Raw genomic sequence first — 26,546 nt, forward strand, 5'->3', positions numbered from 1 at the left:
TGGCTCAGACCTATGCTTACGTTAAGGGAATAATAGGGATCTTTCTGTGTTTCATCCCAAGCCTGGGATGTCGTGCCATTTAAAGGAACTATGGTATTCCAAGTCTCAGAGATAGATATCTGTTATCCAGGAATGTACTATGAAAACCTTGGCCTCCGTCTTGCGTCGCGGGCTGTAAGACGCATGGCGTTCTTTATTACACAATCCATTCTTTCCCCTTCTATCGTTATTCTCTTGGACTTACAAGAATATGCAATACCTACAATCCCTATATCAGGAAAGCTAAATCCCTTATGTGCACCATCTAAAGCACGACAGGATACACAAGATCGGAAGTCAGACAGTAGCTCAGCCTTGCTCTTGTGTCTAGAACATATAGCTATACAAATTATGATAAGTGGACTAAACGATGATTGTGGTGGGTGAGTGGCTGCTTATCTGCATTCAGGGTTTGATAACGAACACGCAATGGGATCTTACATTCTGACATGCTATTACATACATGCTAGCCTATGAAGGATAAACTTTAAGCAGGTCTGCATACAAATTCTCCATGAATATTTAGTTCTCAGAAAGAGCTTTCGATACATCTTTCTTACATCCCCTACTCTTCATAGCTTTTCGTCACATTAGTAGCCAAGAGTCGCCACCACGGCAGAATGTCATCACGGACAAGTCCAATTGATCTATCACTCCCCCCTGCCACGCCGAGTCCTGCGATTACGCCTACGACCGAACATTCACACCGTCAATCATGTGACAGATGCCATAGTCAAAAGCTAAGGTGCACTCCTCGTGGGGGAAGCAAAACAGGAGCTTGCAGTCGTTGCTTTCGACATGGTACTCAGTGCGTGTACAGTCTCAGTCGGCCCAAGGGCCGCCCAAGTTTGCACCACTACAAGGGTGAGACAGTGCTTGCGCCTTCAAGACTACGCAGGGAAACGGTTGTGCTACCGCTTACGCCCGAGGAGGACGGCAATACGAGTATCCAGGAATCTAGATTGACATACAGTTGTCAGCTATCAGCCCCGCGTCATGCTTCTGGAACCATGGGTCCATGCCAACTTGGGTCGGACCCTATCCTGGCTTCGGGGCCGTATCTTGAACTGATGCCCGAAACATTGCCGGATCATGCGCTGCAACTAGGCGTCTGCTCGTGGGACGCTATGCATGCACAATATCAGCCCATCGATTTGTCAAACTTGGCTTCCAGCACCCCAATGGACCTGCAACTGAGCCTTCACGACTCTCTGTTAGATCTATGCATGCTCGGGGCCGAACAAGACCCTCATTTGTGCATGACGCAGCAATTGGCAAGCCAACCACCTTACAATCCCGACACCTCCATGTTAAGTCTTGTTCAGCTCGTCCCCAGGCTTCATGCTCTATCTAACAAGAGCCATGAGCTCTTTGAGAACTGGGAGTTATCTCAAAAACTGAGGCATATTGACCGCCCTGTGCCCGCGATATTTCTCAATAACGCTGTCTTCAACGTCATTGCACGATGGCTTTTGAACCCTTTGGGGGACACCGACGATGAGTGGACAAATGAGTCGGCCAATGAGGGGCTTCTCGTTGAACTGCTATCATTCTCATCTAAACTCACAAAAGCGACCCTGGCCCTTGGAGAGGAACTCGGAACCCGAACCAACAAGGCTGTATGCGACAACAGTGTAGCGCAACATCTAGTGGTTGCATGTCATATGCTGTTGCTTAGCAGCTTCGGAGCCGTATTGGACGCCTTGCAGGATGGCGCCGACGCCGAACGTCACGCCGCCCCAGAAACCACAGCGTCAGGACTCGAAGATCCCCGGTTGACAATGGTGGTACAGTTCTGTTCTTACTTATTGGTGCGACAATGCCGCGTGGTCGACGCTTATCTGCAAGCGAATTCGGGACCGAAGTCAAATGCAGAATATCGGAATGAAGGAACTGAGGACCACAAGTTGATACAGGAGTTGAAGGCGCAGGTTAATAGCCAGGTTGCATCGTTTCAGAGGCTTTGGCATGGTGATACGTAGGCTAGTTGCGTGTTATTCACAGATGGGGCATCCATTAGAGAACTTGTTATCCTGATCTCGAATCCCTGTTACTTTTGGTGCCGAAGACTTCATTCACGCCCTTTGAATTAACTCGGTGGCAACCAAGGGAGAAGGACGAGTTCAGGTATGCATGTAATTCCTAAGCCGCAGCCTCTGATGGTGGCACAGAAAGTTCAGAGAGCAGTGGCCTTTACATATAGATTCTCGCTATTATAATTACTAACAAGGTAACGGAGTTCATACCTGCTTAATGAAGTCTAGCAACAAACTAATTCCTAACACTTGCTAATGTTTTTCAGAATAATACAATACTTTTCTATATGGAATTTCGAGAATGAGAAGCTGTGAGTATTCCAGTTCCTACAATCTCAGATAAATATTAGTTACAGATGCAGTACACACATAACATTAGACTCACACTCAGTCATACCCTAGACCTGTCTTTCCATAAGTTGGATGACCTCTTCCCTTACTCTCCATAACAGCAAGTCCCTCACCCCTCTTCGGTTCAACCAAGCTCATACCCAACAGCCTCTCATAGAATGGCACAGACCTCTCCCAATCTCCCGTGAGCAACATCGCTCGTCGCAGATCCGGCATCTCGTCCAGTGTTTCTTGGATACAACGAACAAGCCAGCTCCCCAAACCCTTGCCTTGGTATGTCGGATCAACCCATACATCTGTAAGATACGCAAAAGTAACAAAGTCTGTCACCAACCGAGCGAGGCCGATCAGTTTGCCTGGCGATTCTGGGCTGGGTGATTGAGCCGAGTCGTAGATGCCAAAGGACAGTGAGTTGTGAAGTGCCTCTTTGAAGGCCTCGGGTGATAGTGCGCTAGCCCAGTAGAACTCGCTGGAGTTGAAGATGTCGGAGAGTTGAGATATGGGAAATAGGTTGGGGTCTGTTGAGATGACGAATTGATCTTTTTGCCAAGATTGCGACTGGAACTTTGTTCTAAGAGACGTCATGATGGGCTCGACCTGTGCTGAGCTTGACGCAGATGAAAAGGTAGATAGTCAAAGAGAACAAAAGTATTGAAACAGGATTTATGCTTATAAATATTTTATCTGAGCGTAGTGACTCATTGGCTTGCGATGCGCCCTTCAATCTACGAGGCGCGCGAAGTGGGTGATGAGGAGCTAGCCTCAACGTCTCACCAATGATAAGCCGTCCTTCCTATCGTGAATTCGCAGTCACCGATCTCAGCAAAAATAGTTATATGTAATTGAAAATGACTCAGAGTATACTACAGGAAACAATGCTTGATTGCAATCTTTATTCTAAGACATTTCATTATTAAGAAGCTTCGGCTGCCGTGATCCGTCCCTCTTCGAGGAACATGTGATCTATTCAGGATCGGAACGATGCTCCGAGCCCGGAGCCGTGCCGAATTTCCTCACAATGCACAAAACCAGCCTTGTTCGAGGGCCACTATATTCCTCGGATCCCAACCGAGTCAAAACTTTGAAACAAAGCCTGCGTCTCGGCCATAAACCCCGATAAAGTCTGGTTATCAGGCTCTGTCTTGGTAACAGACCCTTGCCAGCCTTGCTTGTAGACTCGTGTTTCCAGAAACTCAAGTTCCATACCGCCTGAAGCGCGAGACTGCAATACTTGCAATAATTCTCTAACCCTGTTGTCGCCCTGGATAAAATTCCTCAGAGCATCAGCATTTAGATAGCGGTATGCCGCGCAGTATGATCTGCGGTCTGAGCTCCATCCTCCAATTGAGTAGCTGGCGACGACAGCACCTGGGCTTAGCATGATGGTGCGATCTAGTTCCTGGAGTACGGCGTCCAATTGCTGAAATTCGCTGGAAGTGAGCGCATTGGCGAATCGGAAATTCAAGAGAGCTGTGACTGTGTCGTAGGTGCTGGATAAAGCGGTTTGTCTAGCGACATCGCTAGAGGTGAAGGTGTATGTGTCTCTAGTGGCTGGCGCTACAGTGATGGATTTCCTGGCGCTGGCGAGCTCTGTTGCTTGTTGGCTAGCTTCGAATTGACTCCGACCAGCTAAACTCTTCCAATCTTCGAGACATTCTCGTTAGCACGGTTCTTATCTGAGCCGCTTCACTGTACCTACCGATAAACAGCTTAGCTTTGTTCGGGGCATCATGCACAATCCCCCACCAGACGATGCCCGTTTCTGGATGGTCGAGATACGTCTTTAGCGTCGCTGCCCATATCTTGCCGACTTCGGTATTCTGATCCGAGAGCGATGCATGATTGCTAGAATTCGAGAATTGCAAGCTGATGATTTCTGTACCCTCGTAGGGAGGAAACTGAGAAGATCTAGAGTTGGCCATGGTGGTTAAACATGCAATTGAGGTTTTATTTGACGACTGCAAAGATTACACGTGTATGAACTTGGTCTTTATAAAAACACTGGAACCGCTGACGTAACGCGATGGGGTTACTTTGTCATTTCCAGACCGTTTAGCGACCGTGCCCACTGTCAGCCGCTAAATCCGACGCTGAATGTGAAACGAAGCTCATTAAACCCTTGCCATATGCACTCCTTTTCATGTGGATATGTTTAACCAGGCAATCGCAATAGAGACTCTAGCCGCGTTTCAGCTACTTTTCAATGTGCAAAAGGATATAGAAATTTATAAAGATACTCGTCAAACAGGCTATCAAGTTAAACTCTTAGTATCGGAATACATACATCTATTAAGCTTAATATGTGTCATTCTTATCCACTCCCAATTCATAGAAACTCTCAATCAAGCTTAAAACAGCCAACGCAGCACCGTAGGTCATGTCAACACCTTCCTCGTTAGCCTCCTTCTCAGGGCTAGCAGTCAAATCCTTGTCCTTAGTCGTGTAAAACTGTCTTGTAGGCATCTCCTCCGGTAGAGGATGGAAAGGCAAGCCTGTGGGCATATCGCCGTCCTTCTTCAAAGGCTCGCTGACATTCTTGCCATTATCAGGCCCAGTTCTGAGCAGTTTCAGGACGATATCGTATGCCTCAAACTTCTCGTTGCCGTTCTGTAGACCCTGGAACATGACGTACACCGCTCGGATGACGCTTTCCAGTGCACCTACGATCCATGCATGGTGGGATGAGGCTGCTTCTCCGACAAGATACAGTTGGCCTAGTGCATTAGGCTTGATGATTTCTTGCCACATATTAGAGAACTGCCCGGGGCCGAAATACGCGAATGCTCCTGACATGTTTTGGTCTCTGTACCAGTCGTAGCCGTGGTGGTCAATGTATTGCTCTTCAAGAAATTTAACCATTTCCTCAAACGGACGTTCTCTTCGAGCATGAAGCCGCGCAAGGTCGTGGATGATGAGCCGCTTGAGCTCTGCGTCATCTTGTGTTGTGTTGTTGGAACAGAGGGAGCCAATACGCTGGGCATCTTGACCCCAAGTATACGAACACAGAAGCACAGCCGGCTTCTCAGGATCCCACTTGTCCTCACCCTCGTTTGACTTGATGTTGTACGACGGATAAACACAAACACGCAGGGGCAAGTCTGTTCGGGATACACCACCCTTGGCAATGTTGAATGGATCCGTTTGCCACCATGCAGTTCGGAATTTCATGCCGACTTTGGCAGAGGCACCATACCCAAGAGCTCGGATGGCCTGCTTAGTGCCCCAGGATAAACCAGCATCGGAAAGCTCCATACGCTGAAGGGCGCCGAGGGTGGTGCTATTGAAGATAGCAAAGTACTCCCTGTCTTTAGTCTCGACCTTCTTGGTCTTGGGATCTGTTCTAGTGGTTTTAATCTTCATTGCGGTATACTTGCCGGCTTTGCGCTCTCGACGAAGCTGAACTTGAGCATCGATTGATTGAACCTTGGTGTTGTATTCAATGCGTTTCTTGATCTTCAGAGCCATACGCTTGGCGATCTCTTGAGCACCGCCGTCGATGCACCACCAGTACTGAATGTTCTTAGTAGCTGGGTCGTCGTCCATGTCGGGGGTGTGGAAATCGAGCTCTTCCAGGACACATTCTGTGAGGGATTGGTCATACCAACCTGTACCGCTACCAAGAGTGAGCTATTGCGAAGTGAAGCTTTGATATAAGGCTTACTAGGTCATCGTCTCAAGATACTCGATAGTGTTGTAGTTGTATCCAGGGCCCTTGGGGAAGCCATCCTCAACTGGAAGCTTGGGTCCTTTTCCAACATCTTTCTCTTGGCCTCTATGCACTCAGGTCAGTTTCTATCCGTTCTCGAATCGCCTTGCAAAGTGGAGGGATACTTACGAGCCAAGGAATTGTCGAACGCTCATATGATCGGCCCTCATAAGAAGATCCCATAATTCTTGTGATGCTGGCCCTCTCACCCCACGTTTCTCATCTTTGCCGGCACTCTTGAGTGCTTGCTTCTCCTCCTCTTTCTCTTCTGCAATTGCCGCCTTGAACTTCTCTTTGGCAACGTCTGTAAAGACTTTTAGGGCTGCGCTGACTAGATCGCTGGGGTTGGTCTTAAGAAGACTATAAAGCAATCAGAAGTGGTCCATGGCTGCATGTTTCTCAGGCGTCATACTCAGGCGGTATCTGGCCGTTCGCAGGGAGGCCCTCGTTGACCTTATACGGATCGTTCGCTTTTTTCTTGGGGTCCCAAACATTACCTCTTGTCGTTATGTCGTTGATGTAGGCAGGACATTCATCTAGCTCGTCCTTCAAGTAATAAGGAATCAGGCCCGGCTTGCTTTCCTGGGTGATTCCGATGTATTGGAACAGCTGGAATGTTCTTGGGAATATATCAGCATAAGACTTCCAAGCTTGCCTCATTAGTCTAGCTTACCTCTTCATGATAGTGTTGTTGGGGAAGCGCATAGCACCAACATCGTAGTAGTCGTGCTCTTCATCAGAGAAGTGGTGGGTGTATAGACGTCCGCCAAGTCTTTCCGCACCAGCAGCTTCAAGGATGTCGTAGCTGATCTTGAGACCTTTTCCCTTGAGCTCTTCATGACCGTTGAGCCAGTCAAAGAGCAGGGCAGCGAACAAGCCAGCGACACCGGCGCCAACAATGCCCACGCTAATCTTACCCTCCTCCTCAGGGATATAGCCTGGACCGGTGAACTTCTTGGTCTTTTCTCGCAGTGAACCTATGCTATCCTTCTCACTGACCTTAGCAGGAAGAGACGCCCTCAAGCGTTCGATAACACCCTTGAGGTCATAATCCATACTCGCCTGGGCGACATCACGAGCCCACATATGCTTGTAGGACTTTGTGAATTGATGGACTTCCGTAAAGGTGCCTTGCGAAGTCATGATTGAGAGTTGAATGTTTGTTACTGAGTTGAAAGATTGAACTGATTGCTATGGGGAATATTGGCTTGACCCTTCAGCACAGGATCTATCTTTTATAAATCTACGCCAGCTTTACCGACACGGAAGGCTTACGCTTTGATATCTACGCATAACTCCCCTTAGCGACTTGTACAGCCGTATCAAATGCATGTCTCGAAAACATCGCGAAGATGGCTACCTGAGCCTCATTAAGGTCTGGACAAACGTTTCCCCTTTTGACGACTGCATTCTTCTTTCAACAAATGAGGTGTTTCATATGTCGCAAAGAACGCGATGGTGGATACCTAAGTCGCACTAAGTCTTTAACAGACCTTCCCCTTTCTAACGACTGCATTCTTCTATCGAATGAGCTGTTGCATATCTTTAGGGGCAGCCTACTTGGTCAACAATGGCTGGCTGACTTCAAAAATTGTAGAGGCATTCCTATCCTGTTCGGAGTGGATTGCCGGGAAGATAGAAGGAAGCTGCCTCCCATAGGGCGCTTCTCCTTGGAGGCACCCTTCGATTTAAAGGTGGCTGGCTGAACTCAAGGTAGGGAGCCTGGGTTCCTTCACACCGCTCATCGAAAATTACCACGTCTCATAACTCCGAAACCTCTCATAACAATACGACAGTGGTGGCTGAAGTTCTGTGCTTATCCGAGGACTCAAAATACGAGAATTCTGCCTATGTGGCTGGCTGAAGAGGACAGATGGTGTGAAACTTGACCTATCTGGCTCATACACTCAATTCTCATAGATCATGTCTTAAACTACGCGCTCAATAAAGCTGCACAGCTTTTGGATTTTAGCCAATAACCTTCTTGATATTTGTGATATGTGCACTACTCTGTGTAGCCTGCAGATTTTATCGAAAAAGAGCCAATCAGAGCAGCAGCCGCAATGCATGATATGAGACATATGTATCGATATTGCTTTCTAGGTGTTTTCTGCAAGGAGACGTGACTAGTCTCAAAAGTCACAAATATGGCGTTGAAAGAGACGGCTGAAATTTCTACTACGGTAAGGTGAGAATCCACCGTCTGTACCCCGCTCTACTGCCCCACGACAGTGCAGAGCTATTGAATAGCCATGCGGCTGATGTGCTGGAACAAAGTCTAGCCCCAGGATGGCCCATATTTGATTGGCAATGTCTCACTCCCAGCGGCTAACCAAGAACATTCCGGGGTAAAGTCTCTGAAACTCGCAACGCCTTTTGAAGTTCTCAGAACTTAATTTCACCAAGAGCAGTCAAGATCGCGGCTTCAAATTTAAAGAGGAATATATCTAAGTCATTCCTCTTAAGTCAATGGAATATTGCTTAGGCATATTGTGAAAATGGTATTCAAGACTTGTGCCAGAGAATCTACAGGTGTTTGCAACTGTGGGGTTCTGAAACATTTCCATTCTCTCGCATAACCCCGGAGCCTTATGTTTGAACATGTTTGAAATCTCGGCCTGGGCCAGGAGCTAAGCGGTGAATGTTTCCAAGACCGGTTTCCTGTTGTATTTTCAGCTTGCTGTATCAGCCAGCCACAAGTCGTAAGAGCGTGTTCTGGACCTAATTCTTGACGAAGGGGGTAAAACTAAACACCTGGATCCTATAGGCCACTGCTGTACAGGAATGCTCAACTTCCTCGAAGTAGGAATGCATTTCATAATAGCCAACGAAAGGTACGCCGTGCCTGCGAACATTGGAAGATAAAAAGGCAATTAAGTCCCATATAATTTACTCCCCGTCAAGCTACTATCTCAACTAAGCTCCATCAATACCAGCTTGCTTTCTCTTCATCTACAATCATGGGCATATCACTCGAGGACCTTGCCCCTGATGTTCCCATCGTCAGTATTAAGGTCTCAGAAGGCTTCAACTATGGCCCGACTGTTCTTCAGCCGACTCTTCAAGAGTATGACGAAACTTCCAAGAATGGTGGTTACTCAGACGTCACTGATGAGAATGGCACTGGGCTCAAGATACCTCCACCTCCTCCACTAGATGTCTTGGGAAAATTCACAGGCACCTTTATGGGCTTTGGCTTCAACACCATCTTCAGGCCCTTGAGCCGAAATCCAAAGACTATAACCCAATTCCCCAAGACTCCAACCGACTCAAGCACCAGCAATCTCCTGCAACTCAACCTGACTGGTGAAACTCAAGTGTTCGGCGAGCTACTTGAGCATGTACCCAATCGTGGTTTGTTTGATCAGGCCGATATTGACCTCATTGGTCTGCCATACACGCAGTCCATTGTCGATGCAATGCCGAATCCAGATGGGACAGTCCCTGACAAGCCACCTAACATCCACTTTGAGCCTGGACTCTGGATTCGCGTGCCTCAGGTAGAGGACATGCCGGAACTTGCAGCCTCCTTCTGCCGCATGGGTTCCATTCCACATGGCACAACTATCAATGCTCAAGGGTTTCGGCATGCCATCACTTCCAAAGGCGCCCCCGATATTGATCCCACCGATATCACTCCACTCCTGATCGAGCAAGTTGGAATTCCTCCCATCAACGAGCCTCAAAAAACTGCGACTGAACTGGAAAAGAAACGATTCGACAACCAGGACGCCGACAAAGACACTACTCGTCGCCTTCCCCAAGACCTAAGCCCATTCATTGCCAATGGAACTATCACACAGAAGATCATCGATGATCCAAACACTATCCTGAGACAGGCCAATGAGGGCAAGAATATTATCGAGAACGCCATGTTTATCGTTTCGACTAATGCTCCGCCCGGTGCCTTTGGCGGTGGAACATCAAATATTGGTTTCAATATCGGCTCTGATGAGGGCAAAAAGACAGGCGCTTCGCGCGAGAAGAAAAGCGGCAATGCTAACGCTGTCGACGTGACGGCTCAGTACTGGGTCTCCAAGATCCGTGCTGAAGTCGAGCTTGATCCTTCTATGCGCGTCGGGCAAAAGGTTTCTCCTGCTTCTCAAGGCCCTAGAGATGCCGTGCCGGAGTTCTACATCGACAATGAGGTTGAGATTCCGTCATGCAAGAAGACTGTCACTGTCGCGTATACCCAGATTCAGTACTCTCAAATGGTCATGCTTGATTTCAATGGAATCAAATGGCCTCATGTTACTGTTGCAACCCTTGCTCCGATTATAGACCGTAAAAAGCCAACACTTTCTTCTGCCATGGAGTATGTTAAAAATTCGTCTATATGATATAATTCTAGGGGCACTCGCATCCGGGTTGTAGTCTCTAGTTATAGTTCCTATAAAAATTGATATGATAACTCATCCTCTGATATTTTGCTTATAAATCTGCTTTTTCTAGCTTTAGTGGGTACATGAACCTTTCGAGCATTGGATATCGGGTCATTAGAGGCCGAGAGATGAATCACCCTATATCATCCGACCTCCACTTTTCACCTGGTGCATATGTTGAATCATAAAAATACCGCGCCTTCCCAGTTACATATCCCTGATCCTGCTCATCTTCAAATCTCTACCTGCAAATACTATTCGATCATGTCAACAGTAAAGAATCTTCCCGTCGGCGCTGACTTCATAGTAACCCACCACGCAACATCTTACGACTACATCTCACCTTTGAAACTGGACCTCACCGGTCAGCATGTCCTCATCACTGGTGCAGCACATGAAGAGGGAGTGGGATTTGCTACTGCTAGAGCTTTTGCACGTGCTGGAGCATCTTTCATAGCGTGTTGTGATATACACGGCATATCTGATAACATCATTACGAAGTTGAAGTCAGCCGCGAGCCTTGCCAATCGCAAAGAACCTCTGGTGCTGGGCTACAAAGTTGACATTGCAAGCCAAGAAAGTGTCAAAGCAATGTATGAGTCCATAGTCGAACAGTTCAACGGACGATTGGACATTCTTGTCAATAACGCGGCACATATGGAACCATACAAGCCTTTCCTTGAGTCCGATCCAGACACCTACTGGCGAACATGGGAAGTAAACATCCATGGCCTTTTCAACATGGCCCGTGTATTCCTCCCGCTTCAACTATCGAGCCATTCAGAATCTAATGGCTCTTGCATCATGATCAACGTATCGTCGTCAGGCGCTTTGAGCGTTCGTCCTGGAAGCGGGAGTTATCGAACCTCCAAACTTGCAGTGCTACGATGGACTGAGTCGCTGCAAGTTGAGTATGGCGAGCAAGGTCTTTTGGCGTTTTGTGTGAACCCTGGAGCGATCAAAACAAAGATCACTGAAGGAGCGCCTGAAGCAGTTAGGAATGCACTTCCTCATCGACCAGATATCGCTGGTGATACAATTGCTTGGTTGGCTTCTGAGCGCAGGGAGTGGCTTGGTGGAAGATATATGAGTTGCCCGTGGGATATGGAGGAGCTGATTGCCAAGAAGGATGAGATTGTTAAAGAGGATAAACTTAAGTTGAGAATGGTTGTTTAAGCTTGTGTTTACGAGGTCCAAGCAAAGTGCATGCAAGTTGCTAAAGTCTATGGATGGCAGACAAGAAGATGTAATAAATGTTATAGGAAGTATATAAAGATTAACACTTTTAGACTATATATTAAGTAAGATAATAACTAAGTTTTATATACTAATATAAGCTCTTAGCTATATGTCTTAGCTATAAATAATATAGTTAGCATAGTCTCCTAGTTCTAAGCTTATAAATAGGCTTTATTAGTAGGATATAAAATCTTATTAATAAACTTAATAACTGCTTATATTATATTAAATCTAAAGATATATCCCCCTTTAGTAATTTCTTAGTTATATTAGCTAGTAATTTTATCTTATTACATAAAAATATAAAGCGTACTATAAGTATAAATAATATTTTAATTATTTTTAATTTCTTTTTTAATATATATTTGTATTAATTTATAAAGGCAGATATTAATATTTTAAAAAATAATATTTACTATTAAAATATAAGAGAATAAAATAACTTAAGAAAAATAAAAAAAAAATAAAAAAAAAGGTAAAATATATAAAAAAGAAAATAAAACTAATTAATAGGGATATTAATAAAAAGCTAATAAGCTATTAATTAATTATAAATATTAAAATATAAGTAATATTGATTTCTATTAAGAAGATTTCTAGGCTAAGATTTAATCCCTATAAATACTCATAGCAGGGGTTAGAATGCCGGATCTAAATAAGTATAATGCATAAAAATTACAAGGGCGATACAACTCCATAGGCGTAGTGCAGAACTCTTGGTATTAACTCTTATATGCAACCCAATCTGAACATCTACAGCTAACGCGGTAACATTTACCAAGCCACTCAGGATTAGTCGCGCAAGAAACTCTCTTCAAACGGGTAATGAGTCAGTAGTTCATAGCCCGTATCGGTCACGAGCAACTGGTTCTCCAACTTAACTCCGTCCTTACCGCCGACTTCACCAACATAGGCCTCAACGCACAGCACCATGCCTGCTTGAAGTTCTCCTTCGTAGCCATATGAGTCTAAGTCTTCGGGGTAACGGATGCACGGGTACTCATCGCACAACCCTACACCGTGGAACATAACGCTATAGCGCTGAGCGCGGCAGCTTTCAGGCAAACGATGGCCATTCCGCGTCAGTTCTGTGAACTTCACCCCGGGCTTGACCATCTTGGCATTGGTAGTGATATGTTCGTGGGCGATGCGATACAGGTGTTTCTGTTCTGCCGTAGGCTCGACATCGCCGCAAATCCAGGTACGTGATACATCCACGCACATACCGTATACGCCAATAAGGTCAGTATCGAGAGCCACCAAGTCTCCATCGCGAAGCACCCGCGGGCCACACTCCTGATACCAAGGGTTGGTGCGCGGTCCGGAACTAAGAAGACGAGTCTCGATCCATTCACCACCACGACGAATATTACCAGCATGCAGAGCAGCCCAGACGTCGTTTTCGGTGGCGCCGGCACGCATGGCCTGACGCATTTCGCCGAGAGCAGCTTCACAGGAGGCGATGGCACAGCGCATGGCCAGGATCTCGTCAGGGCCCTTGATCATCCGCGCATGCTCGGTAACGGCCTGCCCGTCACAGATATGTATACCCTGGGCTTCGAGGGCACGTAGCCCGGCAACCTCGATGCGGTCCACGGCTAGCCTGCGGTTATCTCCAGCATGCTTCCGGAGCAACTCGTCAACTTGTGCGCCAAAATGCACAGCATGTTCATCAGTACGATAGCCGGTTTCAAAGTAGAAGAATGAGGCACCACAGCGTACTTCATTGATGAGAGGTAGATGCGAGGAAAGATGCTCGCAGCCATGGAAATCCCATAGCACAAGGTAACCGCTCGCCGCGATGAAACAGGCTCGGGCAGGGTTATGTGCGGTCCACAGTTGCATATTGGTAGTGTCGGTGGCATAACGAATGTTGAGTGGATCGAACAGTAGGATGCCACCGAGGTCGTGGGCAATCAGTTGATCGCAAATGCGTTGCAAGCGATAGGCGCGCATGGTCGGTAGATGAGGTGACTGTAGGCCCAGCTGCTCCCACTCAGTGAACGCCAGCGGTGTCGGTCCAATGTCTACTCGGTCGTTGTTGTGGTTGGAGCCATCAGGTTTTAACGTAGAGGTGCGCGGCTTGGTGGGGTCGATACGGCGAGAAATGGCAGGCAAAGCACACGGCGAGCTGAGTTTGACTGACTCTTCCTTCTTCTTCATCTTGGACAGAACTTGCAGTTGCTCATGGCGTGTTTAGTAAGTAGGCAACGGGTCAATGAAGCTGTGGTGTAAAGCGATGCGGAGTACCTATGCATACCAATGGTTAGAAAGAGGAGGGGATTGAGCTTGGGCTTTGAAGCGCCTTTTATAGAGATAAGGTGCCGCCATGAAAGCATCTGCTATTAGCTCTGTGCACTCAGAATAACACTCTCATCATCATCGAAACTCAAGCCCATAACAACTGGGTGTGATCGGGTGCGATTGCCGATCATGAACAGGTGACCGTGTTTCCCGAGTGAATCCTACATTGGTGGTGCGCCACCTCGGGTCGGAGTGAGTAAGGTTTTTTAATGGCACAAAAAATGGTGCCGGATCACAGAGACACGGAAACGCCGGCCGAGGTGTTTGGCGCGTGGTAGGAAAGCAATCTGGCAACTACTGCTCGAACAAAAGCTGTGCTTTGGTTTGTCCTGAATGTGACTTGGCCGCCGAAGATGATCTGGTATGTGCATGCGTGTACTTGGGAGATTAAGCCGACTGTCAAAGTGCTGCTGTTTGGTAGGTTAGTTCTGTTATCAGTCCGTATTATTTGTTAGAACCATTCCGACGTTTCCAAGCACACCTTAGATCTTTCGTATTCATTACCTATCGCTTCGGCGCTCCAAGGAAGGAAGCTGAGGCTCTTGGTGAATGAGCGGGCATCTTGGGACGGGGAATAGAAAATCCGACGGCCTCCTTCGAGTATCAGCGCCTTACCAAAGAGGTAGTAGATGTCCTTGTATAATTAATATAGAGTTACGATCAATGATATGCCAGAACGATCTCTCGGATCGCGAATAGTCATATAACCCCAATCTTAACATTATTCAAGCTCACAAATAAGCTCTATCGGCAGGGTATAAAAGTTCATTGACAAGCTTAAAAACCTCTCGCGCTACGCCGAATCCAAAGATATAACCCCCTCCGGTGATCCCTAAGCCTGATTAGCTAATAGTACTGTGTCTCTATGTGTATATACGCGGCTTACCATATGCGTGAACGATGTTTTGACCGTCTTTGATTTGTTTTTCGATGCGCATTCCCGTTGATCTGTAGGGGCGGATGCCAACATTATGCCCAATAATGTCGTGGTCTGCTGGGTCTGCAGAAAAGTGGGCGGGCAGGCTCTTGTTAATTCTTCTTGTGATCTGAAAGACGTCAGGACTTAACGCCATTGCAAGTGAGAATCTGACTCACGTCCTTATCAATGTCTAGGTCTATTCCCGTATTGCTGTTTTTAAAGTGGCGATTAGTGGTGTTGAAGGTAGGAACGTGGATCTTGATATACCTGATATCTGGGTCCCTAATACCTCCCATAATCACCGTCCCGTCAAGTCGAGGGATGACATATGTGTAGTCCTTTCCATTATCACGCATCAAACACTTATTGTAATCACTCTTTACCAGAATAATTTGTCCCTTCAGGAACAGCATATCTGGATCCTTAACATCAACCAGATGCCTAGGTCCCAGGCCAGCTGCGTTGATAAGAACATCGTGGCCGAGGTGGCGCGCATCTGATAGTGCATGGAGATCCAGCCTCATGAACCTGACCCCTGATCTCTCAAGAGTACTCCGCATCCAAGGGAGAAAGATATTTGGGTCGAGCACGATAGTTGTGTCTGCAATTAGTCAGTCAATGCATTGAGCCCCCTCAGGACAGGTGTACAAGTAATTCCACCCTTTGCTCCTTCTGGCAACTCATCTTTTTCAAGTAAACGGAACTAGGGTCCTAGTTAGTATTGGTGACTGTCCACCTTTTTCAGAATTGCGTACGTCTGGCACAAAGTCCTTGAACCAAAGGTCATCTTCTGTCCGCTCTTCGTCGAAAAACTCTTCCATCGGAATCCTTTTAACACTGGACTCTGGAAATCGGTTGGCCAACCTCCAGAGCTCGATGAAAGTATCACGTTGCATCTTCCTGTCGCGCGGTGAACTGCAGTAGCCTGCTACAAAATTAGCACCTGCCCAAGGACTAGCCCATTCAAGGGTCGGATCATCGCCAGGAAGGTTTTTAGCGATGACGGTGATGTCGTGGATTCGAGAGAGCTGTGCCGCTATAGCTAGACCAACAATCCTGACATTCGACGTATCAGCCTTTCACGTTGTCAAACATCAAGAGTACAAGACTGTCTACCCAGCTCCAACGATGGTGATTCGTGCCATAGCGTACGGCGATAGAAATTATCTAGCCCAGATATCGACTCAGCTGTCAGACCCGGGTTGGTGTTGGCGCGTTGCGCTTTGCTTGATATGCTTTATCAACCTCGTTCAATTCGGCTTATAGAAGTTGAGAGCCTGAGAAGTTCTTAAATAGCCGTAGTTCCCTTATCACCAAGCGATGGATAAATATTACCCCGCATTGAGATAATATCGGAACACAGAACCGACCGACCCAAAGTAAAATGGCCAGCCAGTGCTTAGTATCGGAAATTCTAGCCGTAGTGAAGGGCTTCTAACTAATAGACAAGAGAACATCTTTACTTACAGCGGTTTGTCCCAGGGTTTTAAATACATAGAGGGCTGTTTGATTAATACGATTTGCTCAAAGTATCTCTTAGTAGACATAAAATTAAGATTTATCACAAAGCGCAACCTATTACACGTTTATTCTGGGCATAATATTCAACGATATAATAAAATAAAGGACTTATTTATAATATTGATTCGGGACTTTTCTACAGCATAATACATTGCTCGCAAATGCTGTAATATATAGACGCGCTCCTCCTACACAGAGCCTTTCCCCGGAACTGAAAGAAGATCTAGGTCACTTGCACCACGAAGATGATAACAACCAGGTATATGAAAGTATTTCGTGGCCCACTGGCGTTGACCCATGACTGAATACAAAAGGTGAGCGCGCCGCCACCAACGTTGCGCATAAAGTTGGACAGCTGCACAATCTCGTCCTCGAGCTCAGGATAGGAGTCGAGAGCGTAGCCGAGAGCAATGGGCAGGCAAACGTTAGTGTAGAGGCCGACGAGGAAAAGTCTGATACATGGCAGGACCCAGTAGACACCTGTGCTGGCGCCGACGCTGTACAGAAGGCAGCCAGTTGCTGCCAGGAGTGGCACCAGGAGGTATACCCACAGTCTGTTCTCGGGCTCGTGAATTCCGTCACTCTTGCGGACCATATGAATCAGCAGCCAGTCAGACAGCATACCGCAAATAAACACTCCTATAAAGCTTCTAATTATAAGAGTAATATACATAAGGCCTATCTGGGCAGGGGTAAAGTTATAAGGCGGAATAGAGAAGAAGCTCGCCTAGGTGGTTATAACGACACTGATGATAAGAGTCGAGAAGGTAAGTTGGGAACTTGCCTATAGGGCGGCGGGAAGGGCCGTGACCTTGGCTATGGATAGGATAAGTCTCTAGTAGCCTGCCTTGGCCTCAGGGTTATTGCGATAAATTGCTATCTTCCGAGGATAGGTGAAGCGTTTAGCAATATCAGCAGGCTGCGTTGGTGCAGGGCCGGCGGCTGTCTGGACTTGACTGTGGCGCATCTTATTCTTTGGGCCTGGATTTGATGCTACACTTTCGCTTGGCATAGCGACTGCCTCCTGTGTTAAAAGGTAAGCTTTGGCTAATTAGTTGACTGACCAAATTATCCTACCACATATATGCTCAATTTCCTGTACATCTAGTTGCACATTCACTGAAAAAGTACAACAGACGAATTATATTATACCACCTGTCTTAGACTCTGAAGGATATATAATTGTCTCGATTCCACCCAGGATGCACGGTAGGGTTGCTTCTGGTACCGATAGACTTGGCTAGCTAATAGCTATGAGTTATTAAACCTAGGAACGGATGACTCCGACTGGGGTATATTAATTGACCATCATTTTCCCCAGATATCCCCTTATGTATTCTGCGGAAGTTGACCGAGATATCTCTTAACCTGTCAATATATGGTGCGAATAGGCTAAAACCGGTTATCTTGATGAGAAAAAGAATGATTTTCTAGGATATAGTATTGCCACCCTCGGCTGAGCGGAAGACAGCGATTTGCCTTATCTGAATGACAGCCGGCTTTTAGAGTATATGTGCCTTCATATTTGCATATAAATACAATATATTTAACATTCTCTGTTGTCTGGAAGTGAGCTTCAATCGTACTTCAGGTCCCAAGCTTTGTATATGTTTTACTATCTACCCTGACTTTATTCTGCTTTTAATACCATGTATTTCAAGCTTGCTCTTCTCGTGGCAGCAGTAGCTAGTAACAGCCTGGCTGCAGTCATGAACCTATCGACGTCTAGTCACTGGACCGGCTTTTCAAACCTGAAAACCTTATTTGTATTGAAGGTATTAGTGCTGATATGTTCTTGTTTAGTATTTAACTTTCCTTCCAGTGGCGACTCTTACTCCCGGACAGGGTTCGACCCTTTAAGCGATAATCAGCCATCAAGTTCAAATCCGCTCGGTAATCCAGGATTTCCAGGCAGAACTAGTGCCAATGGCCCTAATTGGGTCGGGCATCTTACAAGAACTTATTATGAATCTGGTTTCCTGGCCTACAACTTTGCTGCCAGCGGAGCAACCCTTGATATATCCATTGTTGATAATAATGGTTACGATGACATCGGAGACATCAATGAGGCCTTTATTCCTTATTATAAATTGGGCGATACATTTAATGTAGATACGTCTCTCTTCACAGTTTGCATAGGTATCAACGATATCGCCAACAGCTATCTGAATGATGATGCAGATGTCCACGACAAGATCTTCAAGAGTTTCAGATACCGTCTGGATTCACTTTACGACGCAGGCGCTAGGAACTTTCTTTTTCTAACTGTTCCACCGTTGAAGCATGCTCCTCGTGTTACTGGGTCTAGGGCCTTTTCAACAAGAATCTCTCTAATAGCTAATGCGAAAGCCGACTAGGACTGAATATATAACATAATCCAGCAGCGCATCACGTACTTACACCCTACGGCCACCGTCTTTGTTTACGATACGTATACTCTTTTCCAAAAGGTCATCGAAGATCCGTCCCAGTTTAAGGAGACAGCGGTATACAAAGACACTGGAACTTCTTACAAGGCTTACCGGCGGTATGTCGATAGGCTGTGACGTATTACTGGCTCGAATAATAATGTGTTATATTGAAACCAATACCAAGCTCGATGAATGCAAACATGCAGCTAATAAATACTTATGGGTTAATAGCCTCCATCCTGCCTTACTTATATATAAGCTATTCGTCAAGGCTATTGTGTGGGCAGTTGGTATGCTGCCTGGAGAATGTTTTTCAGAGTGTTATTCTTAGATGATAGACCTAACAGCTGATGCTTACATCACGCGCCTTACCTCGCTATTAGTAAAGGATATTATTAGATTTGTGAAGTTAAAATAGGAATTTTATTAATTACGTATAATAAGCGATATTAATGTTAACTATAAATGTATTAGATATAATTTAAGTATAATCTTATTATACTATTCATTCCTTCTTAAAAACCCTATTCGGGATCTCACACGTCCAGATGCTGATGTTAATGAAAGCCGGATTTGGTTTAGCTTTCCCACCTTGTCAATACATGCCAGGACAGCCATATAGTACTCAAACTCAGGATCGGTTGAAGATTTGCTTTGAAGCTCATCTTTGAGATCGCGCACCCCGTTCCAGGTATATACCTTAGACTGATAAATGCCGTGTTCCAATAGATGCTTAATGGTGGCCAACCTCTGCTCACGGGGAACCGGGTGTTGACCCTCCTGGGGCAATGCCGGCGGGTTATAGTATAGAGGGCCGAATATAGCGTTCACCAGGAGGCCTAGTGTACCTTTCGAGGGTCTTTGAGATTGTCGAGCATCATCCGCCAGCAAAGCAAACTCAACGTATGGTAAGATAGAGAACTGCGCAGCCAGTCCTACAAAAGTGTTATCAGCGCGAAACTGGGCTGAAGCCCAGCAGGTCTTTCTTTGGGCAGGGTGGTCTCTTTCTAGTATCTGACAGTTCTTTTCAAGTGATTGTAGACACTTAACAAGGCTTTTATTGTTCTCTGGAGTGAATTCGACTTTGCTGGCGTGCCAAAAAGCACTTATAATTGCATCTCGTAGCTGGGAGTCGATGTTTGACCATCTGCAGCTCCTGTAGTGCAATGTAAGTGTATCTGCTCGGAGGAGGTACAAATGGGGATCGAATGACTCCTTAGACGCTTTGCAGATAAGCTCCCACGTTTTGGGATTAGCCGCCCAGTCCCGGGCAGTGCGATGGATGAAGTCGACAAAGCCGTCCCCCTCTAAGTTTAGCTCCAGGATGCCCTTTGTGCGGCCAACAAGCTTTCTTTTCAAAGAACTCTGAGCAAATTTCTTTAAATGGCTATCCCCACGAAATTTCTCAATTGACTCTGATGACATCTCATCCAAGACTGAGGCTGGCTCCACAGGGGCCGAGGCCAGTTTCAAGTCATCAATCACCCACATATTGAGCCATAACAGAGGTCCCCCGGCGGCCCTCATAATTTGCATCATAAAAGAAGCATTATGTAGATTCTCAGGCGTAATCCTGGCCCAGATCTTCTCATATAGAGTCTCTAGCTCCGAGGGGAGATCTTGCAGAACGTGCTGAATGTCAACAGACTGATTTGGTGATTCCCCGTCCGTCAGGAGATCCAACAATAGTGGAACGACAAGAGAGACCCATTGGAAGACTCCGTTCGCTCTTTGGACGACGTTGCTGACTAGCCGAGCGGCTGCTTGGGGGTTTACAGCCTGATGCTCAGCGAAGGCCCTATTCTCCTCAAAGCTGCCGGTGACGAAAGCAGCCATGTCCTTGTAAGTTGCTAGATGCATTTCCAAGCATGGTCCATAGCCAAATTCATCGTTGAATGTGTTCCAAGGTCGACTTGCCACGCAGATCTTGAGCCCAGTGGGACAGAGCGCAGCTATCTTGCGGATCTCTTTTATCACGTCTTTAGGCGGCGTATCAAACTCATCAAGCCCATCAAAGAATAGCGCGAGCTTGATCGTCTTGCCGCATTGAGAGAGTAGGGCTTTAAAAGTCTCTTCTATCTCCCATGGCTCCCATTCCGGAAGACAAGAGGTGCTCCTTAAAATTTGGCACAAAACCCACCGCCTGGGGGTAAGTTTACATGCTAGTTTGGGATAAAGCTCCAAGGCTTGTGATATCAATGTCTTTTTGAGCCCCTCGAATGACTTTTGCAAGTCCTTGCCCGCGTTCCAGGCGTAGTATCTCATGACAAGAAGACGCAATGTCCCAAGTTCACGAGAGAGATACTCTCGTAGAAGTGGTTGCTGGAGCAGAAACTTCATCATGGTTGATTTGCCAGACCCCGGCTTGCCAGTGATCCAATAGATAGGGCTTGAGTCGTCAATAAGCCATCTCGGAAAGCTCTTCCATAACGGTTTGCCACCCTGCGTGGGAGGATTAGAGTCAAAGATCCAGCGATAGGTGGTATCAAAAGCCTGTGGAATTGCTGCTTCGCGAGTATCAATGAGTTCAAATCCAACACTGGTGCTTGTCGCGTGCGCAACCATGGCGGTGTCGAGGTTAGGCAGAGTTCCGGTTGCTGAGACGCCTGGAATAGACATATCCATCTCCCAGCCTTTTCTCCATAAGATCTCTACTAGTTCATTGCGAATGCCCTGCGTTTTTCCCACCCCGGCGCGAAGAGCTTTGGCCATCTTTTTTCCTAGGTCTTCCATTGGCATTGATGGTCCAGCTTCAACCAGCGGTAGAACAGATTCTCGAAACTTGGTCATGTCGACGGCGGTGTCGCTCCGGAGGCCGTGAGGAGCCGCTAAGGCGAAGTGACTCTGATCCCCTGTCGATGGCGCTGTCTGCTTGTCGATGTTCTCAAGCAGGCTGATGGCGTTACTCAGCTGTGTGCCGAACTGGACTTCCCATTGTTTGGTTTGCTTGGAGTTCTCCCTATGTAAATTTGGCAATCAGTTTGACATTACTCGAAAGAGCGTTTTGGGTAGGTGAGCATTAGGAAGGCATGAGGAATCTTACCAGAGACACATGAGAATCGAGTCCATAGCTTGGCTCCGAACAGATTCGCATCGTTTCTCGACTTGCTCAATCTCATCCTTGGTTACCTCGGAATGGTCATTGAGCTGCTGTTTCTTTGAACGGGAAAATAATCCACGGGGTTGACGGGTTTTCGTATCAAGCTCACTGTTCGGTTTTACGATGAATCTTGTGGCGATCTCATTAACTTGAAAGCGAATCCTTGAGCATTCAGAAGCCGCGTTGATCAATTGCTGCTGGGCGGGTGTTGGGGCTTGCGAAGCAAGACCCTCTATCGATGGGAGTTGGGCTTCGGAGACGAAATTGATAAGGTTATTCACTCTCTCCTTCAGTTCAAGCTTGGCTTTTTCTTCCTCCTTTGGATCGTCACGGTTGTCCTCCAGATCTCGAAGGGCATTATATTTCTCCCAGCAGCGGACGAAGACTTTGCCACCAATTTCCGCGAATTGTACGACGGCGGCGGCAATGGCCAACGCACTAAGAGGATCCATTCCGCAGGTCCTGCCCAGTTTCGAGAAACGATTGAACCTGGTCGGTGTTTACTCTCTGATTTCGATGAGTGGCGAGCCTGGTCTGTTTTGGTGATGGTGGGTGATCTCGTGGATGGGAGGGCTCACGATGGAGACACTGCCTAATCACCCAAGAGCTGAAAAAGATCCAAATTCGTTTAGCACACATCAGCAATAACATTTGAGCGAGGAGGGGAAAATCACGCCACAGCCTTGGTTGTCGCGGTAGCATCCGTGCCCCACTAGGCATCGTCCTTCTGTTAGCGAATATTAGGCATCGATGCAGAGAGTTCTCAGCTGACTGCAGATATGCACGGTTGATCACATTTAAGCGCCGGCCGCAGCAGTGAAACGCCGACATAACGACCAATCAAGGGCATCACTGTCATGACTTTGCGTTCATCTGAAAACAAGTGGTCGGGTAATCGTGAATGCCAGATTGTTGTTTGGATTGTCTTTAAGTGCTAATGCCTTGCTTCGGCTAACTCGGTAAATGTAGCTTTGGATGCGACGACGAACACAATGATAGCTACGCTTTTGGTCGTGATAGCCATTCTCACCGCTGTTCATGCTCTCATCCAGTCGACCATCTCTTTATGTACTGCCCGAAAACGAGAAAGGCCCGCAGCCCGGCGCTTCGATGCCATCATTGGCAGTCCCGAGACAGACACTGAGTCGCCTGCCCTATTCGTAGGGCCAAAAGACCAAACAGCAGATTTCATGGATGAAAACCTGGTATCAAATATTGAGGATGACTCGGTAACTAACAAACGCGACGCCCAAGCTGTCAGCGTAGGCCTATTCGATCAAACTGCGACCTGGGCAAAGCTACTTGACGAATGTAGGAGGATGGAGAGCGACTCGCAGGATTGGGAAAAGCTGTCATGGCGTGTGCATCACGGAACCAATCGACCAGACATTCAAGGAAACGCAGCCCTTACAGTGGTAGTCCAGAGAAACAGCGGCAAGCCACCTCCTAGCACGTGCTCGAAAATGCCTCGGACCACCTTCGCTATTACCACTATCCGTGACGTTGTCGAGATAGCAGCATTCTTTGGCCTTCATTGGATCAATTTCGATAGCCACGAGGGATTTTATGCTGCTGGAAATGGCCTTACCCTCGCCGGAGCAAGAGAAAAAGGCATTGGATTTGTGTTCCAGTTTCAAAGAACCGGGCCGGGCCTCTCAGCGAAAAGGATTATACCTGCTCTCGAGATTCGGGAACTCTGTTTCGGTGCTATTCCTACCTTCTATCGGACGGTTGAGATGGATGAGACCTACTCCGTTCCTTTAGACACTCCAGCAAGTCTAGAGACTTTACGACTTGGTACTCGAGACAAGGTCACTGGGACTTTGTTCACTATCGGATGCAATAGGAGGTCGATTCGCGCCTACCTTGAAAAGGAAAAAGACATATTGCTTTTCCCAGGTAGATAAATCATCACACTGAAAGGTGCGGAGCTAACCAAAGCATCGAGTAGTGGTATTTGAAATAATCGGAATGCTTGCACAAACTCTCCACATGAAAGATCGATGCTTCACCTACATACCAAACCCTACGAGTCTCCAATTAAACAAACACCTCTTTTCGCTTCAACGTCTTCTGAGCTCTTTCTGCAGCCTAATTTTAGAAGAGGAAACTCGAGCTTTGAGAACAGCGGGAAAAGGCTCGCAGGAGATCTGCAGACTCTGCAGGATTGCATCTCACCTGGACAGGGAGCTCCCGCAAGACCGAGGTCTTAGCCTGGGGCCCATGCATCAAAATGAATTACACATTGCTCTGAACGAGCTCGACGTAAGTTTGAAGACATATTGTAAAGCATTGGTACTGGATGTGCTACGATGTCACCTTGAGGAAATATTGCAGGCAGGTGTTCGGCCTGGTTTGGAAACAACTGAGGAGCAGGACTTGTTCAGCGACCTCGCTTTCGCATCGAGAGATACACTCGAGCAAGAGTTCATGGAGAGGTATTTTCGCGTGATTCGCCATCGGGTAGTGGGTCGTGAACCAAGGAGTTCGAAGGTATCGAATGTTATGATGGAGCGAAATGCTGTCTGGTGCGCGCTGGTACTTCGCATGATATGTTGGTTGTCCCTACACAACTTCCACGAGGGTGATATTCTCGTTCCAGACTATGATTTGGATGAATTAAAAACCTTGGTTTACATTACAGCGTTGTCTGATACAAGTAGCTTTTTTTTAAAACAACCTTAGCTAAGATAGAGAAATTAGCTTTTAGTAAGTTACTAGCTATTTATGCCTTGAATAAAAAGCCATAGTATATATATATATATATATTAAGAAAAAAGTAATATTATAATTATATATATTATATAAGTAATATAAAATATTAATTAATATTATCTTAGGCTATCCGTTTATACATATAACTCTTTATAGTAATACTTAACCTATTAGAAGCAATTAACAAGCAAGCTATAATACACAAGCGATTGATATATAGCATTAAAGTTGTATCATGGAGCCGTAATACTCGAAACTGCGCCTGTCGTCACGATGGCGAATGTTCGGCAATGCCGGTAAGAGCTGGAATGACGGTGATATCGGCTTCAGTAGGAGCGGTGAACATGATTTCATTATTTATTTATTTAATCCTGATGTTAATTATTAATAGAACGACAATATAGCAGATTACGTCCTGGCCAGTATTGAGACTGTCGTTTAGTGAGGCTGCTAGGTCGTTTAAGAAACAGGAATGTATAGAGCAACCCTGAATATTATTACAGAACAAATTATATCAAATTGTATAATCAGACGGACCGCCAGTGTACTAATGCAGCCGTACTATTTATGCGGTCTTGTGCTCCTGAAGATAGTGTTCAAGGACTATTCCTATTGTATGTACATATGGCAACGCGAGGATTTCCGGTGCAATCCTAGATTTTCATTTGAGTTTTACATAAATGTCCCTCTATCAAAGCTCAGATGGCGAGCCAGATACAGAAAAGCTAACGGCATGGACGTGGTTCCTCCTCCCGGACAGCGGTTGCATCTGACCTGACATTGACTCCGCCCGGGCTATGACCAAGTACGAGCCGGATGCAAGAGTCAGCTCAGTCTTCCATTTCTGCCAGCTAAAGTCGATTCGGCCCTCAACTTGGGCTAAAATCCAGGTTTCTCCGTTATCAAAGGAAATGCCAACATTTTTCACCTCTTCAAAACACCAAGCCCAACCTTCTATCACCACCTTTGCACCTACTATCACAGCCTCGGGTTCAGGACGCACAATGATCGAGTTGACTTCAACATTCCAGACTGGCCGTTTCACAATTCCTTTGGGGTCTGCGGGATCGAGTTCATTGTAGAAAGTGGTGGTATATGGCCCTTCAGCCCTCCTGTTCTCCAGCGTCAATCGACAAAGCCATTTAGTAGAGTTGGTCCCAAACCACCCCGGCACAACGAGTCTGACCGGGCCTCCCCGTTCCTTCGTCAAGGCTTGTCCATTCATTTGATAAGCTATTAAGACTCCCGGGCTCTGGGCTTTATCTAGTGGTAGGTCTTTCTGGTAACGATCTGTCGTGATGCCCGCAAATGTCCCATAATCAAGTCCATCAGACCACACAAAACGGGCCTCGGGGAGAGGTGAAGCAAGCGATATGAGGAACGCAAGAGGGACGCCAGTCCAGATGACATTGCCTACCCGCCATACTGCTTCTACTGGAGGTTTGATTGGGCTGCCGTAGCACTCGTGGAATGAGGTGACAGACTTTTGAGGTAGGCGCTTAAGCTGATCCAGCGAAATGGAGAAGGGACTTTCCACCAGTCCATCAACAATAAGGGTCCATTTAGAAGCGTCTATAACTGCCGCTCCCATGTGAATAGTCTGGAAGAGTAGATTATCCGGAGTAATGGCATCATTTAGTAAATGGGGCTTTGGAGGATGTCGTATATAAAATCCACAGGGATTTATATCGATAAGGGCATGGCGTTCGTCTCTGTCTGTCGGAACAGGAGATGTGTCGTGATCTGCCAGCAGCGGCGAGGGCATGATTGAGTCCGAATTCGGGGATGACTTTGTTGCCGCCGACTTGCTGTAGCATTTACTT

General features: G+C 46.6%; 12 protein-coding genes across 13 annotated transcripts; 4 read left to right on the plus strand and 8 right to left on the minus strand.

Moving 5' to 3' along the window:
• Window positions 1-1,049: 1,049 nt before the first annotated feature.
• Window positions 1,050-2,021, plus strand: FOXG_20244 (uncharacterized protein; the record flags this gene model as incomplete). Its single annotated transcript, XM_018400507.1, has 1 exon — window positions 1,050-2,021. The coding sequence occupies one exon, from the start codon at window positions 1,050-1,052 to the stop codon at window positions 2,019-2,021; it is 972 nt and encodes a 323-aa protein (XP_018247706.1).
• A 148-nt stretch (window positions 2,022-2,169) lies between these two features.
• Window positions 2,170-3,119, minus strand: FOXG_10192 (uncharacterized protein). 2 transcript variants are annotated; one of them, XM_018389438.1, is made up of 2 exons: window positions 2,461-3,119; window positions 2,170-2,402 (listed from the first exon to the last, which is right to left on the minus strand). In XM_018389438.1, exon 1 carries the CDS (start codon window positions 3,009-3,011, stop codon window positions 2,463-2,465), a length of 549 nt encoding a protein of 182 aa, XP_018247708.1. In that variant the 5' UTR covers window positions 3,012-3,119; the 3' UTR covers window positions 2,170-2,402; window positions 2,461-2,462. The 2 variants fall into 2 exon arrangements, with proteins under 2 accessions (XP_018247708.1, XP_018247707.1); XM_018389437.1 differs by having other exon boundaries at window positions 2,170-2,409.
• A 73-nt stretch (window positions 3,120-3,192) lies between these two features.
• FOXG_10193 (uncharacterized protein) lies at window positions 3,193-4,399 on the minus strand. Its single transcript, XM_018389439.1, has 2 exons — window positions 4,126-4,399; window positions 3,193-4,070 (listed from the first exon to the last, which is right to left on the minus strand). Exons 1-2 carry the CDS (start codon window positions 4,346-4,348, stop codon window positions 3,475-3,477), a joined length of 819 nt encoding a protein of 272 aa, XP_018247709.1. The 5' UTR covers window positions 4,349-4,399; the 3' UTR covers window positions 3,193-3,474.
• A 322-nt stretch (window positions 4,400-4,721) lies between these two features.
• On the minus strand, window positions 4,722-7,275 carry FOXG_10194 (uncharacterized protein; the record flags this gene model as incomplete). Its single annotated transcript, XM_018389440.1, has 5 exons — window positions 4,722-6,039; window positions 6,088-6,198; window positions 6,262-6,492; window positions 6,545-6,751; window positions 6,806-7,275. 5 exons carry the CDS (start codon window positions 7,273-7,275, stop codon window positions 4,722-4,724), a joined length of 2,337 nt encoding a protein of 778 aa, XP_018247710.1.
• A 1,817-nt stretch (window positions 7,276-9,092) lies between these two features.
• FOXG_10195 (uncharacterized protein) lies at window positions 9,093-10,702 on the plus strand (the record flags this gene model as incomplete). The annotated part of the gene is made up of 2 exons (XM_018389441.1): window positions 9,093-10,447; window positions 10,585-10,702. 2 exons carry the CDS (start codon window positions 9,093-9,095, stop codon window positions 10,700-10,702), a joined length of 1,473 nt encoding a protein of 490 aa, XP_018247711.1.
• A 76-nt stretch (window positions 10,703-10,778) lies between these two features.
• On the plus strand, window positions 10,779-11,780 carry FOXG_10196 (uncharacterized protein; the record flags this gene model as incomplete). Its single annotated transcript, XM_018389442.1, has 1 exon — window positions 10,779-11,780. One exon carries the CDS (start codon window positions 10,779-10,781, stop codon window positions 11,688-11,690), a length of 912 nt encoding a protein of 303 aa, XP_018247712.1. The 3' UTR covers window positions 11,691-11,780.
• Window positions 11,781-12,545: 765 nt separating this feature from the next.
• FOXG_10197 (uncharacterized protein) lies at window positions 12,546-13,916 on the minus strand (the record flags this gene model as incomplete). The annotated part of the gene is made up of 1 exon (XM_018389443.1): window positions 12,546-13,916. One exon carries the CDS (start codon window positions 13,914-13,916, stop codon window positions 12,546-12,548), a length of 1,371 nt encoding a protein of 456 aa, XP_018247713.1.
• An 872-nt stretch (window positions 13,917-14,788) lies between these two features.
• FOXG_10198 (uncharacterized protein) lies at window positions 14,789-16,121 on the minus strand (the record flags this gene model as incomplete). Its single annotated transcript, XM_018389444.1, has 7 exons — window positions 14,789-14,889; window positions 14,944-15,103; window positions 15,153-15,186; window positions 15,244-15,577; window positions 15,625-15,679; window positions 15,732-16,032; window positions 16,093-16,121. The coding sequence occupies 7 exons, from the start codon at window positions 16,119-16,121 to the stop codon at window positions 14,789-14,791; spliced, it is 1,014 nt and encodes a 337-aa protein (XP_018247714.1).
• Window positions 16,122-16,720: 599 nt separating this feature from the next.
• On the minus strand, window positions 16,721-17,092 carry FOXG_10199 (uncharacterized protein; the record flags this gene model as incomplete). Its single annotated transcript, XM_018389445.1, has 1 exon — window positions 16,721-17,092. The coding sequence occupies one exon, from the start codon at window positions 17,090-17,092 to the stop codon at window positions 16,721-16,723; it is 372 nt and encodes a 123-aa protein (XP_018247715.1).
• A 2,290-nt stretch (window positions 17,093-19,382) lies between these two features.
• Window positions 19,383-22,635, minus strand: FOXG_10200 (uncharacterized protein). The gene is made up of 2 exons (XM_018389446.1): window positions 21,952-22,635; window positions 19,383-21,867 (listed from the first exon to the last, which is right to left on the minus strand). Exons 1-2 carry the CDS (start codon window positions 22,458-22,460, stop codon window positions 19,410-19,412), a joined length of 2,967 nt encoding a protein of 988 aa, XP_018247716.1. The 5' UTR covers window positions 22,461-22,635; the 3' UTR covers window positions 19,383-19,409.
• A 263-nt stretch (window positions 22,636-22,898) lies between these two features.
• On the plus strand, window positions 22,899-24,757 carry FOXG_20245 (uncharacterized protein). Its single transcript, XM_018400508.1, has 2 exons — window positions 22,899-23,907; window positions 23,960-24,757. Exons 1-2 carry the CDS (start codon window positions 23,001-23,003, stop codon window positions 24,691-24,693), a joined length of 1,641 nt encoding a protein of 546 aa, XP_018247717.1. The 5' UTR covers window positions 22,899-23,000; the 3' UTR covers window positions 24,694-24,757.
• A 517-nt stretch (window positions 24,758-25,274) lies between these two features.
• FOXG_20246 (uncharacterized protein) lies at window positions 25,275-26,506 on the minus strand. Its single transcript, XM_018400509.1, has one exon. The coding sequence runs from the start codon at window positions 26,486-26,488 to the stop codon at window positions 25,415-25,417; it is 1,074 nt and encodes a 357-aa protein (XP_018247718.1). The 5' UTR covers window positions 26,489-26,506; the 3' UTR covers window positions 25,275-25,414.
• Window positions 26,507-26,546: the final 40 nt, after the last annotated feature.

This window comes from Fusarium oxysporum, chromosome 11 (assembly GCF_000149955.1).
Source record: "Fusarium oxysporum f. sp. lycopersici 4287 chromosome 11, whole genome shotgun sequence".
Lineage (NCBI taxonomy): Eukaryota > Fungi > Ascomycota > Sordariomycetes > Hypocreales > Nectriaceae > Fusarium > Fusarium oxysporum.